Source organism: Entelurus aequoreus, linkage group LG05 (genome assembly GCF_033978785.1).
Source record: "Entelurus aequoreus isolate RoL-2023_Sb linkage group LG05, RoL_Eaeq_v1.1, whole genome shotgun sequence".
Lineage (NCBI taxonomy): Eukaryota > Metazoa > Chordata > Actinopteri > Syngnathiformes > Syngnathidae > Entelurus > Entelurus aequoreus.
In genome coordinates, this window is record NC_084735.1 from 33,427,134 (window position 1) to 33,444,669 (window position 17,536).

At 37.9% G+C, this 17,536-nt stretch overlaps 1 protein-coding gene across 1 annotated transcript; it reads left to right on the plus strand.

The window, feature by feature from the left end:
- Window positions 1-2,918: 2,918 nt before the first annotated feature.
- gltpd2b (glycolipid transfer protein domain containing 2b) lies at window positions 2,919-16,235 on the plus strand. The gene is made up of 4 exons (XM_062047867.1): window positions 2,919-3,412; window positions 11,542-11,600; window positions 11,754-11,932; window positions 11,999-16,235. The coding sequence occupies exons 1-4, from the start codon at window positions 3,343-3,345 to the stop codon at window positions 12,579-12,581; spliced, it is 891 nt and encodes a 296-aa protein (XP_061903851.1). The 5' UTR covers window positions 2,919-3,342; the 3' UTR covers window positions 12,582-16,235.
- The last annotated feature ends 1,301 nt before the right edge of the window (window positions 16,236-17,536 follow it).

Sequence of the window (17,536 nt, forward strand, 5' to 3'; positions counted from 1 at the left end):
ACACAGATTGGATGCATTTGGACTATCATACCTCCCCAGGCCTTTGAGTTTGACACATGTGATGTAGGACAGTGGTCCCCAACCACCGGGACCGATTGGTACTGGGCCGCGGCCGCACAAGAAATAAAAAAAAAAAAAAAAAAAAATAATAATTTTTTTTTATTTTTTATTTTTTTTATTAAATCAACATAAAAAAAACAATATATACATTACATATCAATATAAATCAATTCAGTATGTAGGGATACAGTCCGTAAGCACACATGATTGTATTTCTTTATGATACAAAAAAAAAAAAAAAATCCCCCCCCTCCTCCCCCAAGCATTGACCGGTCCGCAAGTACAAAAAGGTTGGGGACCACTGATGTAGGAGATACATTGATTTATTTTGGTGTCTACTGGCTATTATTTTCGACAGGACTGTTCTGAAACTCCTCCACAGTCAAGGTTAAAAAATCATTGAATATACTGAAAAATAAATACTTACTTTTGCCCTTTCTGAGGATCTGAATTGTGCAATTCACAATTTATTTTCAGAGGGGATAATGTGTTTGGGTAACAGAAAAACCAGGGATACAACTAAAATGTGAATTTTAACTTAATTGTTTTTCTTAAGAAAATAAAATGAAGTTGCGATAAAGGGTACTATGTACTCTACAAACATGTCATGTTTTAAAGTCAAATTTTAGGAGGCAAGTCATATTTTTTCAGTGTTCCAGTGTCCAGGTAGTTTAAATTAATATTTTAAATTGTATTTATTGAATATGCAATTAGATCAATGTGCAGAAGACTTTGCTTCATTAGAAACTTTATTTTACAGTTCATGTCATTATGAATTTACACTACAGATGTCCCGATCCCAATCTTAGGATGGAATCGGGGGCCAATATTTGCCTTTTAGAACTGATCGTCGATCATCATTACACTTTCAATCAATCACATTTTTTTATATAGCCCTTAATCACAAGTGAGTAAAAGGGATTCACAAAAAAAACGACAACAAGAAAAAACTTTAAAAGCCTGAACTAAGAAAAAGAAGAAACCTTGGGAAAGGTCCGCAGATGTGGGGACCGCCAATCAAGGTGACCGGCTGAAATGGATACTGAGTGGGTACAATTATTGAATTGTTACATTAATAGATAATGTGAGAGTCAAGTCCATCGGGAAGCCAACAGACGGCCGTAGAGGGGTCTTCTTCCACCTAACAAGTCGGCAACGCAGAGAAGTCACCAGCTGTGCATAGAAGAGTGGTCCAGACTTGGATCAGCTATAGGCTCTTCCAGACTGGTATCTCTCCAGAAAAGTTATGAGCTGCCGAGCCGAGCCAATCTTTACCGCAGCTGTGTCCCAGTGTTTACATAGTTAAAGATTGTACTTGTCATGACCTGTTGCATAAGGGCATTCCTTGATTGGGTTTTATCGTAGTGTTCCTGAGTTTAGTGTTTTCAGCGCTCCTTTACTCCTTTGGTAGTCACTCGTTGCTAGGAACAGTGATTGAGCACACCTGCCCCTGATTGGTGATCAGGACACTCACCTGTCGCTGATCACTAATCAGAGGGCTTTATATACCAGCCACGCTGTTCGTTCGGTGCTGGATTTATGCTTGCTCCATGCAAACTGTTTTGTATTTGATTCAGGTTGCCTCATGTTGCCCTGACTTAGATAACACCATGCTGAGGACACCACTTGCTTTTCTATCTTTGAAGTCAGTCAAGGTTTCATGTTCATGTTAAAGATATGCTTTAAAAATTTGTTATTGTGTTTACTTATAGTTTACTTGCTGTAAAACATTTTCACTTTTACAATATAATCTATTTTTAAAGTATAGGATTCAGACTCGAAATCGGATCAGGATCGGAGGCCAAACATGTTGATCTGGACATTTCTAATTGACTTCCTAAGGCCGCAAATATTATGCATTTATGTGGTGGAATGGCCCCAATATTGTGTACAACATATAGAAAGACAATCCTAACCCAAACAAAAAAAGTCACTTGTACAACAGTGTGGTTTAATGTTTTGAAACTGGAGATGTTTTTCTTGCTGGAGCAATGCTGTGCCGCCACAGGGTGGTGTAAAATCTGGTCGGGGGATATACAGTGTCTGACAATGATGAAACGCCTCTTTCTTGCTCTGCTGAACCCCCCCCCCCCCCGTATATAAACAAATCCGTACAGCCACATGTTTTAACGTAGCAGCATTGCGCAATGGCAAACTGTGCTATAGCAACAACATGTTTATTGCATTAGAATGTAAATCACAGGGTCAGTTCTTTGTAGACTGGGATCTTCTTAGCGGGTCACATGTTTTCCCACTGTGATTCAGTCTCCCCTCGTCCATTACCGCCTGTTTCAGCTGGAGGATCATCCATTGGTTGCACCGAATAAAGGGCGCATGACCAGCCCCTCCCAACCAAGTCATGAATGCTTTCACTTCTTACCCGCTTCTCCGCTGAGAAATACCATTGTAAAGTCCCTCACATGTGGTTGTGCTTGAGCGTTTAGAGTTCAACGTCTGTTCTTGCTCCCCCTGGTTGAGGCAAAACCAATGATAAAGAGAGTTCCCTGAGATTATTGCAGAGAGGGGATAGCAGTACTGGACGGAAATCCTTCCAATAACAGCTTGGAAGTCTTTGCTTTGGAAGGCATTGACAAATGTGGACCTCTGCTTGATTAATAGAGAAACAAAGAAAGACAGAATATGATAAGTGTCCCGCTATATGTTTCCTTTTGGACTTAAAACCTTCATGTTGTCCACCATGTGATGTATGGTGATGGTTGTAGTATGGTGATGGTTGTAGTGCTCTTAATGGTCCGTGTGTAAGTGTGAGGAGGTGGGGGTGAAACAGAGCGAGGGAGAATAGGGAGGGTGTCGTTGGGAGGAGGGAACGTAAGGGTTTGCTCAAACTGACTAGGGATCTTGCACGTGCATAGCAGGAGATGCATGTGGAAGAAGAAGAAGACGAAGAAGAAGAAGAAGGGTTACTGGCAGACACGTTGCGTTGGCTCTGCTTATCAGCCAACCACTGCTGATCTTTGGACCCTCTCTTGTTGAGCAATAGCAGCCAAGAGATATTTTGGACACAAAGGCAGGCAGGAGAAGACACGTTAGATCAACGGGAAGGAGAAGAGCGCAGCTTATGGAGGTCTTTTGAAAGAAGCGACTTTTGATGTGAGGCTTTGGGGAGGAGAATGAAAGATTTAAGGGGCAAAGGGGTGGGCCGGTGGGCTTTGCAGGCTCGGGGTCTGGCCAAGAAAGTAGTTGTGGTGACAGGCAGTGCAAAGGACTCAAGTGAGACAAGGAGGATTTAAGATCAGTGACACAGCAAAAGTGGACTTCAACATGGGTGTGAAGAGCAAGGCTGCCGCGGCTATCTTAATTCTGCTCCTCTTCCTTGGCTCCCTCTGGCTTTGTGAGTACTTTCACCCCCCCCCCCCCTCTTTATGCAATTAATATATACAACCTCTCTCTTGTTAGGAATGTATGGTCTGATCAGGAATGTGTCACATGTGTCATGCGGTGGTTGCACAGCAAGCATGGCCGATACACGTGCTCACTACATCACATATTTTATTACAACCAGCTTTTATTTGACCTGGCAGGGGACGAGAATGAAATATGTATCATAAAGTCAATTACTTAACACTTTATTGGCATGGGACGTTTTTGAAGAGATATGATTTTTTTCGCGCCCCTCCACCATGGTACAGAAAGTTTTCACACCCCCTCAAATTGAAAAACTATTGAGAACCCGATACTTTTTCATCTGGACAAACCACTGCATGAGTTGCTGGTACTAGCATTCTGAATATAACACAAATACAGAAAGTCCCCCATATTAACAGCATTAGTATATATATGAAAATATTTTGTTGTTTTTGTAATTTGAATTTGAATTATTTATTTAAAATAGAGACAGCACAAAATATTGAACATATATGTAGTATGTAAATATGTCAGGTTTTAGCCAAAGGCTAATTTCCGCCTATAGTCCCCAGACAGGTTAGTGTATACATACAATCAAACGACAATAACATTCACACAAAACAGAGAATAATAGTAATAATTACAGTAATAATAATAGAGTAATGGCTATTACACTAGTATTTAAACAAAATTACATTGAAAAACATACTGTTTTACAAAAAAATTGTAAAGTTAATTTCTTACATTATTCAAATTTTGTTTAAACAAACAGCAATAAACATAAGTATTTTAAAAATAGGTGGTGTAATAAATTTGTCAAGCATTTGGAGGATTATACTGTAAGTTATCGAGTATATGTTGGAATGAAATACACAAATAACGAGATAACTCAGGTGTTTGATCACAATATATTATCACATTGATTATGCATTCGATTCAAACATTTAGAAAAAAGTGACATTCTGACAGTAAAATTGCATCTGTGTCCAAATATTGGGGTCTTTTTTTTAAGTTAATTTAAGCTATGTATGCAAGTAATAACCTGTAAAAAAATAACCTTTTAATCATGCTTAATCCATTTTTTTTTTAAACTATTTTTTACAAAAAACACAGCATAGTAAAGCTCATTATTATTATTTCTTAATTTCTTAATTCAAATTATTGTCAAATAAATGACATGTTTCTAAAATATTTATACAAGTAGTGTAATAAATATGGTAAGCACTGTAATTTGAGGAGTATGAATTGTTAAGTATGAGTTGGAATGAATTACAATAGAGTAGACACATGTTTTAGCTAAGGCAGTCAAAACCAGTTAACTGATGTAATTAATCACAAAGATAACCAAGCGAGTAATAACCTGTGAATAACCATGGTTAATCCAAATTCAAAAGTGTGTTTAATTTTAAAAAAAGAATCACTTGACAGCACTAGTTTTGGCACATCAACATCATCAGTTCAAACCTTAAACTGATGATGTTGATGTGCCAAAACTTTCACCTGAAACTTTAAGGTGAAAGTACACAGACTTAGTTTCTTGTGTACATATATTAGTGAATGTCAAGGTTATAACGACTTTCTATGTTGCTGCAAGTCAGATTGGACAGATAAACAAGCCTGTGTCAACATTGTATGCCGACAATTCAGTTTAAAGGTGGGAAAACCTGAGCAATAATTAACTAGAGGCTTCCTTTTAATCTCTATGTCAACGCAGACCTTGTGACCTCTTGTCACAACAGTCCTGTCTGTGGTCAAAATGTCACACGGAAGTTTAGCTGATGGCTGAACGTCAGCAGACAAAAGTGTGACAGGAAGCTCAGGAGATGAGGTTAGGAGCAGGATGATCTGGAGGACTGGGTTGTTGACGTCGCCCACAGAATTGGACTCAATGGCTGCTTTTGTGGCTTTGGGTGGTACAGAAATGTCAGGCAATCCTACGCACGGACTAAACTTACTACAAGTTGCTCGAGTGCGCTGAAATATGATGCATTCAACACTCAACACTGAATGATAATTATTTAGAAAAGTATATACAGTATATGTTTAGAAAATTGACCCACTAAGGTTTAGACAACGGGGCCCATTACCTCCCTGCTTGACACTCAGCATCAAGGGTTGGAATTGGGGGTTGAATCATCAAAAATGATTGCCGGGCGCGGCCACCGCTGCTGCTCACTGCTCCCCTCACCTCCGAGGGGGTGATGAAGGGTGATGGGTCAAATGCAGATAATAATTTCGCCACACCTAGTGTGTGTGACAATCATAGGTACTTTAACTTCAACTTAACATTGTTTATACATTGTCCATTTGTTTGTATTACATGGTAGCTGTTATAATCAATCTATCCATGCATCTATCTATAATAGGGATGGGTACTAAATTATGTACTTAAGTACTAAACAAACAAACAAACTGCATCTTGGTAATGTTGCAGTTTTCCATGCCAACAAAGAGAGCATGCCTAATAGAAAGTGCTCAAAAGTAAGGCTCTATTTCTAAAAATGCGCTAGCTCGATGCTAATTTATATTGGATATGCAATATACATGCTGCTAATTAGCATTAATGATTTTACATAGCGATTTAAAACACCTTCAAATTTGGCAGTCAAACTGACAACTAAGATGAGCTGGTGTGCAGTAAGTACGATACTTACACTATGAAGAGCTAAATAAAACATAAGTCTGGCACATTCAACTTAATGGCAAAGTCTACTTCCTGATTACAGCAACCATCTGGGACAAACTGAAATGAATGCATATTGATTGATTGATTGGTTGATTGAAACTTTTATTAGTAGATTGCACAGTTCAGTACATATTCCGTACAATTGACCACTAAAAGGTAACACCCAAATACAAACCCCGTTTCCATGAGTTGGGAAATTGTGTGAGATGTAAATATAAACAGAATTCAATGATTTGCAAATCCTTTTCAACCCATATTCAATTGAATGCACTACAAAGACAAGATATTTGATGTTCAAACTCATAAACTTTTTTTTTTTTTTGCAAATAATAATTAACTTAGAATTTCATGGCTGCAACACATGCCTAAGTAGTTGAGAATGGGCATGTTCACCACTGTGTTACATGGCCTTTCCTTTTAACAACACTCAGTAAACGTTTGGGAACTGAGGAGAAACATTTTTTAAGCTTCTCAGGTGGAATTCTTTCCCATTCTTGCTTGATGTACAGCTTAAGTTGTTCATCAGTCCGGGGGTCTCCGTTGTGGTATTTTAGGCTTCATAATGCGCCACACATTTTCAATGGGAGACAGGTCTGGACTACAGGCAGGCCAGTCTAGTACCCACACTCTTTTACTATGAAGCTACGTTGATGTAACACGTGGCTTGGCATTGTCTTGCTGAAATAAGCAGGGGCGTCCATGGTAACGTTGCTTGGATGGCAACATATGTTGCTCCAAAACCTGTATGTACCTTTCAGCATTAATGGCGCCTTCACAGATGTGTAAGTTACCCATGTCTTGGGCACTAATACACCCCCATACCATCACAGATGCTGGCTTTTCAACTTTGCGCCTATAACAATCCGGATGGTTCTTTTCCTCTTTGGTCCGGAGGACACAATGTCCACAGTTTCCAAAAACAATTTGAAATGTGGACTCGTCAGACCACAGAACACTTTTACACTTTGTATCAGTCCATCTTAGATGAGCTCAGGCCCAGCGAAGCCGACGGTGTTTCTGGGTGTTGTTGATAAACGGTTTTCGCCTTGCATAGGAGAGTTTTAACTTGCACTTACAAATGTAGCGACCAACTGTAGTTACTGACAGTGGGTTTCTGAAGTGTTCCTGAGCACATGTGGTGATATCCTTTACAGACTGATGTCGCTTGTTGATGCAGTACAGCCTGAGGGATCGAAGGTCACGGGCTTAGCTGCTTACGTGCAGTGATTTCTCCCGATTCTCTGAACCCTTTGATGATATTACGGACCGTAGATGGTGAAATCCCGCTCACGCATTTGTTGACAAAGTGGTGACCCTCGCCCCATCCTTGTTTGTGAATGACTGAGCATTTCATGGAATCTACTTTTATACCCAATCATGGCACCCACCTGTTCCCAATTTGCCTGTTCCCCTGTGGGATGTTCCAAATAAGTGTTTGATGAGCATTCCTCAACTTTATCAGTATTTATTGCCACCTTTCCCAACTTCTTTGTCACGTGTTGCTTGCATCAAATTCTAAAGTTAATGATTATTTGCAAAAACATTTTTTTTATCAGTTTGAACATCAAATATGTTGTCTTTGTAGCATATCCAACTGAATATGGGTTGAAAATGATTTTCAAATCATTTTATTCCGTTTATATATATGCTTGTGCTGTGTATCATAACTGATTTTATTGAAAAAATGAGAACTGAAACTCATGAAAATTGATTATGTTAAAGAAATTATATGCATCAATGCAGATTATGCAAATTATATGACATCATATTGACCACGCCCTCACCGGCACAGGGGATCTGTGCGGAAACCGTGTATTGGTACCTCAGCTGATACCTTAACTTTTGAGTAATTTGAGATATGAGCTGTGTTTCCGCCTTTTGTAACACTTTAGATTGTGCGCATATCTTGAGTTACGAGTATTGTTGCTCTTGGTTGAAGTAACATTTGTAACGGCCGTTAGAGCAACAAAGAGTTAATATATTGTTACACTTTGTTGTGCCTGCTTTAATTACACAAGAAACCGACATAAGTTTTGATCGACATCGTGCCCTCCAACCATCAGAACTAAGAAAGTTAGTGTAAAGGAGGAGATTTTGAACGAATGATACACCTAATTCCCGGATATTAAAGAAGTTGTAATGTTTGCTTAATGGTGTAGAACAGGGGTCACCAATGCGGTGCCCGCGGGCACCAGGTCGCCCGTAAGGACCAGATGAGCCGCCCGCGGGCCTGTTCTAAAAAATAAAATAAAAAATAAAAAAATTTAAAAACTTAAAAAAGTTTTTTTTTTTTTAAATTAAATCTACATAGAAAAAACACAAGATACACTTTCAATCAGTGCATCAACCCAAACAACCTCCCCCATGCACACTCATCCACACCCACTCACACAAAAGGGGTTATTTCTTTCTGCTACCAATATTCTGGTTCCCACAACATAGACAACACATCTGCAAGGGACACAGTCCCTGAAGCACACATAATTGTATAGGCTGCTGGTCCACTAACATTTTCATTTACTATTTTTTATGTAATTATTTTTATATTGTTTTACTTTCTTTTTTATCCAAGAAAATGTTTTTTATTTATTTATCTTATTTTATTTTTAAAAAAACGGCCTTATCTTCAACAGACCAGGTTGTCAATGAAATTAGATTTGTTTAAAGGGTTTTTTAAACCAGGCCAAGTCCAGATAATTTCCAAGTCGGACTCAGCAACACACACCTTCATTCATGTACACAGAAAAAAAATAGGGAACACAACAGATTGCATATAATTTATAAACAAAATTACATTTTTAAAATAAGCATTTATGTACAGTCCAGATTATGTCCAGGTCACTCAAATTAGGGAACACAACAACAGATATCATATAATCTATAAACATAATTTTACTTTCAAAATAAGCCTTTGAGGACTTCTCATCTTTTTTTTAAATGTTTTTTGGCATCATTATCGTTTTCAACCATGTAACTTTCTAAAGTTAGAAAATACTGAATAAATGTTTTAAAGAAAGTAATACTAAGTGAATATCTGTTTTTGGCCTTAAAAATAAACATTTTACCGAGTACTATAATTAAATTGACTAAATCATGATTGTCAATGAACTCTCCTAAAATAACAGAAACCACATTAAGCTTCATAAACAAACCAATCCTTAAACACATTTTTTCAACTTCCACCCAAAGCAAAGACACAATATGACAATACCAAAACAAATGCAGGGTGGATTCAGGCTCCTGACAACAAAATCGGCAATCATCTGACTCTGTCATATTCCATAATTTTAACATTTTCCCTGTGGGTAAGAAGTTATAAATAATTTTAATTTGAAAATAACGATTTTGCACATCGATAGTGGTTTTATAGATTAGTTTGAATATGGCATCCCATGGCAACGGGCAGTCAAAAAAGTCCTCCCATTTTCCATTTGTGTTGTATGAGGCAGCCTTCAAAGATTTCTTTATTAAATAGAAATTATATATTTTTCCATTTATTTTAGTTCCTTTTTGCCAACTAGAATTTCTTATTAGAGGTTTACAAACTAATAATTTAGTAGTTCCATAATTAATTATTTGTTTCCATCTTTTCCAAATTACTCCAGTTAGTTGATAAAATGAAAAGCTTGAACAAGCATCACCATACATAGCTCTAAATTCATCATACTTCATAATTTTACCATTCTCATTGATAATATAATTGACAAAAATGATTCCTCTTTCAAACAGATTTTTCCAAAAGAAAGGCTTTCCATCTATTACAATATTAGAGTTCATCCATATTAACTGCTGCAAAATATCGTCTCTTTTTTCTGGCACATAAAATTGAAAACACCACTATGAGTGGATTGTTTCCTTTATGAACCCCGCCATGTTTCCCAGCAGACTCTCTGGGAGGGGATCACTTGTAAAAAAGGATACAATTTATTTTGATACAGTACATGTTTTTTGTCCAACAGCACATTTGTGTACCACTCAATGTTTAAATACATCTTTGGAACAATTGATGCTTTTAAACACAGACACATAGCTTCAAGGTTGAGAAGTTTCAGGCCCCCATATTCATACTCTTTGTACAAAACATTTCTTTTAATCTTTTCTGGTTTGCCGTTCCAGACAAAATCGAAGACCCTCCGCTCATAAATCTTAAAAAAGTTTTGTGATGGAGCTGGTAATGACAAAAACAAATAAATAAATTGAGGAATAATTAACGAGTTGGCAATAGACATTTTACCATACAAGGTTAGGGCTTTCCCTTTCCATAATTGCATAATTTTGTCCAGCTTTCTTAGTCGATTATCATAATTTACTGAGCCTAGATCTTCCAGATTTTCTGGGACAACAACACCAAGTATGTTAACTGGTCCATCTGTCCACAAAACAGGCACTTTGCATTCCATTCGAAAGGACGTTCCCTTTAGATTTCCGATCCTTAGCATTTTACATGTATAATAATTAAGCTTCAGGCCAGATTGCTGTGAAAATATGTCCAAAAGATTAAGAAGGTTCCGCAAACAATGAGGAAAAATCTTATCTTTGTGAATCAGCCTTTTCTGACATGAACTTCATCAAGAACAAACACAGAACACGCCTCACTAATGCACATCTGCAAGACTCACTCAGAGTTGCAGTGTCAAGTTACACACCAGAGTACAACACACTAGTTAACAGCATGCAATGCCAGGCTTCCCACTAACTGACAAAGAAACAGATAACAGATTTGGTGTCCAGTTCAAAGTGTGACATGATTTAAAAATTTGAGAGTTTACTTTTGTATTTTACATGAGTTATTATTTGTACAAACATGGTGCAAAGTAATTCATGATTTGTTAAAAAATGTTAGTGGCTAGCTAGTTAAAATGGGATATTGTGATTTCACAAGACTGTCTTAGAAGTGATCATTTGAAAATGTTCAATTTGAAAAATGTGCACTTAGAGAAAATATAAAAATAAAGTGTTGCATATTGATATTTATCTGTTTCTATATATATTTATTGTGAGAAATCATTAAGATGATCAGTGTTTCCACAAAGATAAATATCATTAATTATTAATAATAACAGAGTTAAAGGTAAATTGAGCAAATTGGCTACTTCTGGCCATTTATTTAAGTGTGTATCTAACTGGTAGCCCTTCGCATTAATCAGTACCCAAGAAGTAGCCCTTGGTTTCAAAAAGGTTGGTGACCCCTGGTGTAGAATATGGCATGATCTCTTTTATTGTTTTAGCCGTGAGTTGTTATTGTTGACTTCAAGTGATTTGTGTCTTTAATGTCTTGTTGTGGTAATGGTGTCTTCAGTACTTCCTTAATGAGTCATGATATTTAGATACTATATGCTAAAAATACCTATAGGTACTGTGTTTTTACTTTACTATTACTGTTGTTATCGGAGGTCTGAATATATTTAGTAATTTTTCTTTTATTACAGATGGAAGTTTGGATTACCACTGGGATGCGTGCCTCAAAGGCTACAATCAAGTGAATGACGTAAGTTGTGATGCTGTAAAAAAAAAAACATAGCATTTCCATATTTAGATATAACCAGCATGATTCAGTGCTGCAAATTGATAATTTGAGGGAATTCAATTCTGTCTCTTTGTCCTGCGCCACTGACCCGTACGACCCCCCATCTCCTGTTAGCCTCACCAGCTGTCCAACAGCAGTGCCTCTTACGGGAGCGGGGGCCCCCAACTCCTGGAGGTGTGCCATGGACAGACCTTCCAGGTGTCGCTGCTGCTCACCCACCTGCTGGCGTCACCGGCCTACACTTCTGACGTGCTGCTGCAGCCGTATCTGTCCAGCTGGGACGAACTTGTAAAGTAAGCGCATCAGATAAAAAGAATTACTTTATGTATGGTTGTCTTAAAGTGTGACGTGTCTTCTAGGTTTATGGATTCTCTGGGTCCAATGGTTGGCCTTATATCTAAAGAGATTGTAACCAAGACTTCTATTATTCGTGAGCTAGCTGTTTTAGCTGACGCCAGCCCGGAAGCAGAGGTGAATCCAGAAGCTGAAAGTACTTTGCACCCCTCACAAGTTTCTGGTCCTTATCAGTCGGTGCGCTCCATGATCTGGGTGGAGCTAAAGCGAGGCTCAGTGGACTTCCAACACCAGACGGACTCTGGCTGCAGGACTCTTCTCCGCCTGCACCGAGCTCTGCTTTGGTTGAAGCTCTTCCTGCAAAAGTTGGCTGAGATCCCGGTGGCAGGTCGGCTCAAGAGTCCCTCAGAGCTGTGTCGTGAGGCCTACAAGAGCACCCTGGCCAACCACCACACTTGGTTTGTGCGCCGGGCTGCCGAGCTGGCCTTCATCGCCTTGCCTGAGAGGGCCTTCTTCTTCAAGTTGGTGTGTGTGCAGAACCAGGAGGAACTGAGCACAGTGCTGGGCCGGGCGACCCGGGCCATAGGAGTGGTCTATGACAGGACGCAGAAAGCCTTGGAGGAGAATGGCATGCTGGATTTGCCTTGAGACAGAAGCATTCTTTGTTCAACACTGGGCATCAAAACTGGTCCAAATGTGAATGAGCGTACAGTAGAAAAACTCTAATTTAAATGTGAGGCATTTTTTCTAACAAAAGGGCAACCCGTTTATTCGTAGTTTTACCGTTTTGACCCGTATTTAAGTTCAAGAGACAAAACCCGTTCTGAAGAATAACATGCAAACCAGCAGATGGCGCCAAATGACTTCTCACTAAGAGAGCTTTTCTTCCTGGCACTCACACGGAGGCGTAGTCATGATGCTAATCTAATTTTAAGAGTCATTAAACAACTTTGAGGAAGCTAACATGAGCTACAGTAGTACCTCAACTTACAAGGTTAACTGGTTCCGTGACAGAGTTCTTAAATCAAAACACTTGTATTTCAGATCAACGTCTCCCATTATAACTAATTGACATTGGTGCTTGGCCTGCTCAAAACATCACCATTTTAACATCTAATCTACCTTTTAAAAAGAAACACTAACTTTTACATAGCAATTATTGTATAATAACAATACAATAGAATGTACTACAAACAACTACAGCAGTTTTATGAAGAATTATAATAATAATAATGTACAGCGTTTACCTTGAAGAGTGGATTTCTACGATAGCGCCTTTCAGCTGCTTCACCGTCAAACACAGCATCAAAAGCTTCACCATATTCTCATGGATACATGTCCAGATATTATTTTACCGACCTTGACTAGTGTTAGACACTGTCCTTCACAGTCATTTTATTCCTTCCCAGAAAACGAAATCATATCAAGCTCTAGCTAATGCTAGCGAGTAAGACCAGATGTTTTGGGAATGCTTCCAACTCAAAATTTGTGTTTGCAACTCAAAGCATAATAATTAGCCAAGAGACAGCTCTTATCTCAAAACACCCTTAAGTTGGTGCACTCTTAAGTAGAGGTACGACTGTAATATGATTTGTGCTGTGATCTAGCAGTCGCCTTATATTCTGGTCACTGCGGAAAGTTGCTAAAGAAAATGTCTCCCTCCCACATGAGGAGCTCGGAGGCCTTTTAAAGGAAGCTAATGATGCAACTTTGGCTTTAGAAAGTACTGAGATCGGTAGGTTGGAGTTCAAATCCCAGCCGAGTCATACCAAAGACTATAAAAATGGGACCCATAACCTCCCTGCTTGGCACTCAGCAACAAAGGGTTGGAGTTGGGGGTTAAATCACCAAAATGATTCCCGGGCGCGGCGCCGCTGCTGCCCACTGCTCCCCAAGGGGATGGGACAAATGCAGAGGACAAATTTCACCACATCTAGTGTGTGTGTGACAATCATTGGTACTTTAATCTTTAATCTTAATGACAATGCAGCGGTGTCTTAATTAAATATGAATTCTTTTGAATGGCCAGCAGAGGGCAAATTGTATGGCTTCACTTAACTTATTACATTTTTTTAATTACTTTAAATAATGCTGTGGTTTTCAAAGTGGGGGGCAATAGAAGACTTCAGGGGACTGAGGAAAATGAACAAAAAAAAACATTTTTCAAAAATGGTAGGCTACCTTCAGCTATACATGGTAAAGGCTTACCCAGAGTTCTTTTAGTGTGAATCCGCCATTTTATATATCGTTTTAGCATTTGTTGTTTGAAGACTGAAAATGCTCTGTTGTTGGTTGTTTTATCCAGCACAAGTCACTACACAAACTTTCAGCCTCGTCTGAAGTAAAAAAAACAAAGTTTTACTTTTAACTTTTATGATTCAAGGCATTGCACGTTCAACTCGGAAAACTTTGGATGGATGGATTTTCCGAAACACTACTTTCAATGACGTGTGCGGTGACTACTATTTATGGCAATAGACAATGAAACGATTAGAAATGTGTAAATTATATGTTAGTGATGTTAGCTCGATTTGTTGTGTAGCTAACTTAGCCTTCTAATTTTAGACAAAATAAATAATGATTTTCCTAAAAACTAATTTTAATTGGATCAGCGCCTACTGTGTTTGGCAATGGACCAGTTACATTTGCAGTGTCGTTCTCAGGTAGTAGGTAGCCGGTTTGAGCCTCCATTGTTTACAAGTGCTCAAAGCAGTAGCAGTGATAGTATTAACATGATATTGAATATAAAAGCATTTTAGTGTCAATGTATGCGTGGATACGTCCAGTATTTAGCATTAGAGCGATACAGACTCTGTAGAGGTTTATCCTTAGTGTATAGTTACAGACCTGCAACTTTTAGCGTCTGCTTCCTTTTTCTGGTCAACCCGCATAGTCTCCTTATTGCGCCGACACAAAAACACAGTGAGTCGTCGGTCTCGCTATATCATCAGGGATGTTGTGTCGTGGCGAAAGTCACGCAAAACAGATGGCTAGTGTCGGTCATCGATGTCCAAAGTGCACAATTAAAGCTAGAAACCTAAAAACTAGGGGGCGTGGTGAGGAGGGGTTAATTTGCAATTTTTTACTGAAGAACCATCATTACATGTTATGTAGCCCAAAATGAAGTGTTTTAAAAATAGGAAAAACATTTTAATATGACCCCTTTAAGTTATTTTATGTCTAAGGCCCCGTGATACGTGAACGTGAGGGCCCCCGTTTTCGTGCGAATAACCTGAATGACAGGTGCTTCATATTAACCGATTTCTGTCACTTATAAGTATATAAAGGCACATTTCCCCTGCCATTTACTAGGTCCCGTGCGGTGTGTCATGTTAGTGCTAGTCTTGCAAGCAGAAGTTCTGGCTTCGAACCTGGCCCAATATTTTTCAGGTAGATATGTAAATGTATTATTTAATTACATACAATTATTGAACAATGTAGTTCCTGTGAATTTGTTTTAGTACGAAACATGCATCAAATTGAATTAACGTGGGATTAAAAAAAGTATAGAAGTAGTTTTGAAAAAAAAAAAAAGTTTTTTGAAAAATCTTGTCATTTCAAATAACAAAATATGCTGCAGAAAATCAGTTTTTGTGTAATATACGCAAGACTCCGGCTGTCTTATGTCCTCATTTAGGCTCACTTTCCACTTTAAAAAACATCTGATTGAAAATGTCTGATGTTTGTCCAGTACAGAATGAAATTAATTCCGCATCTTATTGATTGTGAAGGTAGTGGCTCTACTCATGTGACCAAAAAAGTATTTTTTAGGTTACTTTTACAGCAGTCATGCATAACCCTCACCTTAGTCCTTTAAACACTGCTGAAAAGAGCCTTAAACGTATAATATCATGTGCCTTTCTTTGACTGTTCCTGATTGTAAATACAGTCACTGTTTTTAGAATTAGTGTTAAAAAATGCTATGACAAAATCGATAACCGATAACACACATGTCCTCTGTAGTGGACATTTGTTTTGGGGCTATTTGTCTTTTGGAGGAAATAGCACTCTTATGCAAAACACAAATGTCCACTGCAGAGGACTCTCAGGAGGATATACAGTTTAAAATGGGCTATACCGTGAAACAGACTTTTTATGGAACTCCTGTATCACATCATTAAGGTTGACTTAAACTAACTTTTAACAGTGTAGAGTTTGTGCACTACCTCAAAAGTATCTCCGTCTTAATGAATGTGTGCGCTTGGACCTAATTGTTTAAAGAGTATGCTGGACAAATATGGCGCTTCATTCATTTTGATATGTGAGGCATGAATGTGTCATTAAATGATATGTTTTGTACTGTATTACATCTCTCAATAAAAATAATGTTTCTTTAACAAGGGGGTGTGAATTCATCTGGATTTTACTGCAAAGTGAATACTGACACTGGTCTTGATGAGACTATTTTGGGCCCACAAATACCTCTAATGCCAGGTAATCCTTTCTATTTCCCTTTTCCTGCTCTCTCTTTCTAAGACGACGAAGTAGACAAAGGTGACGAGAGGTAAGAAGAGACACAGGAGAGTAAGACTTGGAAGGATACACACACACCTTTTGATTTGATCAACATTTTGGGTCAGTCTGTGATAGGAATGAGTGCCTTCTACATTTGCACCAATACGGTACCAACTCTCGATACCTGGCAATTGGTATCGGTACTTAGTCAACAGTATTTTATTTTTATTTATATGTTATCTATATTATTCCTAATAATTTATTTTTTAATTTTTTTTGCAATGTATATTATTTTTATTTTTAAATTAAAAGTCAACAGTATCAACTTTTCTGTGTATTTATGTGATAATGTTCATTTGTTCCACCATCTAGGGACATTCAATTTTAATGATCTTTAAAGTTGAAGTGAAGTGAATTATATTTATATAGCACTTTTCTGTAGTGACTCAAAGCACTTTACATAGTGAAACCCAATATCTAAATTACATTTAAACCAGTGTGGGTGGCACTGGGAGCAGGTGGGTAAAGTGTCTTGCCCAAGGACACAACAGCAGTGACTAGGATGGCGGAAGCGGGGATCGAACCTGGAACCCTCAAGTTGCTGGCACGGCCGCTCAACCAACAGAGCTATACCGTTGAACAAGATATAAAAATCCTTAAGTTTTTGAAGGGCATAAAAACATTATGGATTCATATATAGGTTTTCTTTTGGTCAAAATCTTCAAACTAAAATCCTAAAAAAAATCATGTAATATTTTCTTTAATTATTATTTTTAACCTTCTGAAGGTCTTTTGATCAGATAATGTCAAAGGTTTAAAATAGTTAAATAATGACATTTTATGCAAATCTATAGCATAATTTAAAACTGTGACATCATTTGATCAAATGCCTTCAAAGGAACTTGAGATAATAACAAAAAAGAGTTAAAAAAAATAATTTGAAAGATGAATGCCCTGCTTGGTATTGTCGAACAACTGCCAGTGTATAGTAAACCTGTGAACGAATTGGACATTTAAATTTTAAAGTGTAACAAGAAAATTATGGCCAAACAAAATGAACACAATGAGAAAAATGAACAATTTCCCTTGTAGATCATTAAAGTTTGCCTAAGTCTAGGTATAAAATACAGCAATAAAATTATTGAAAG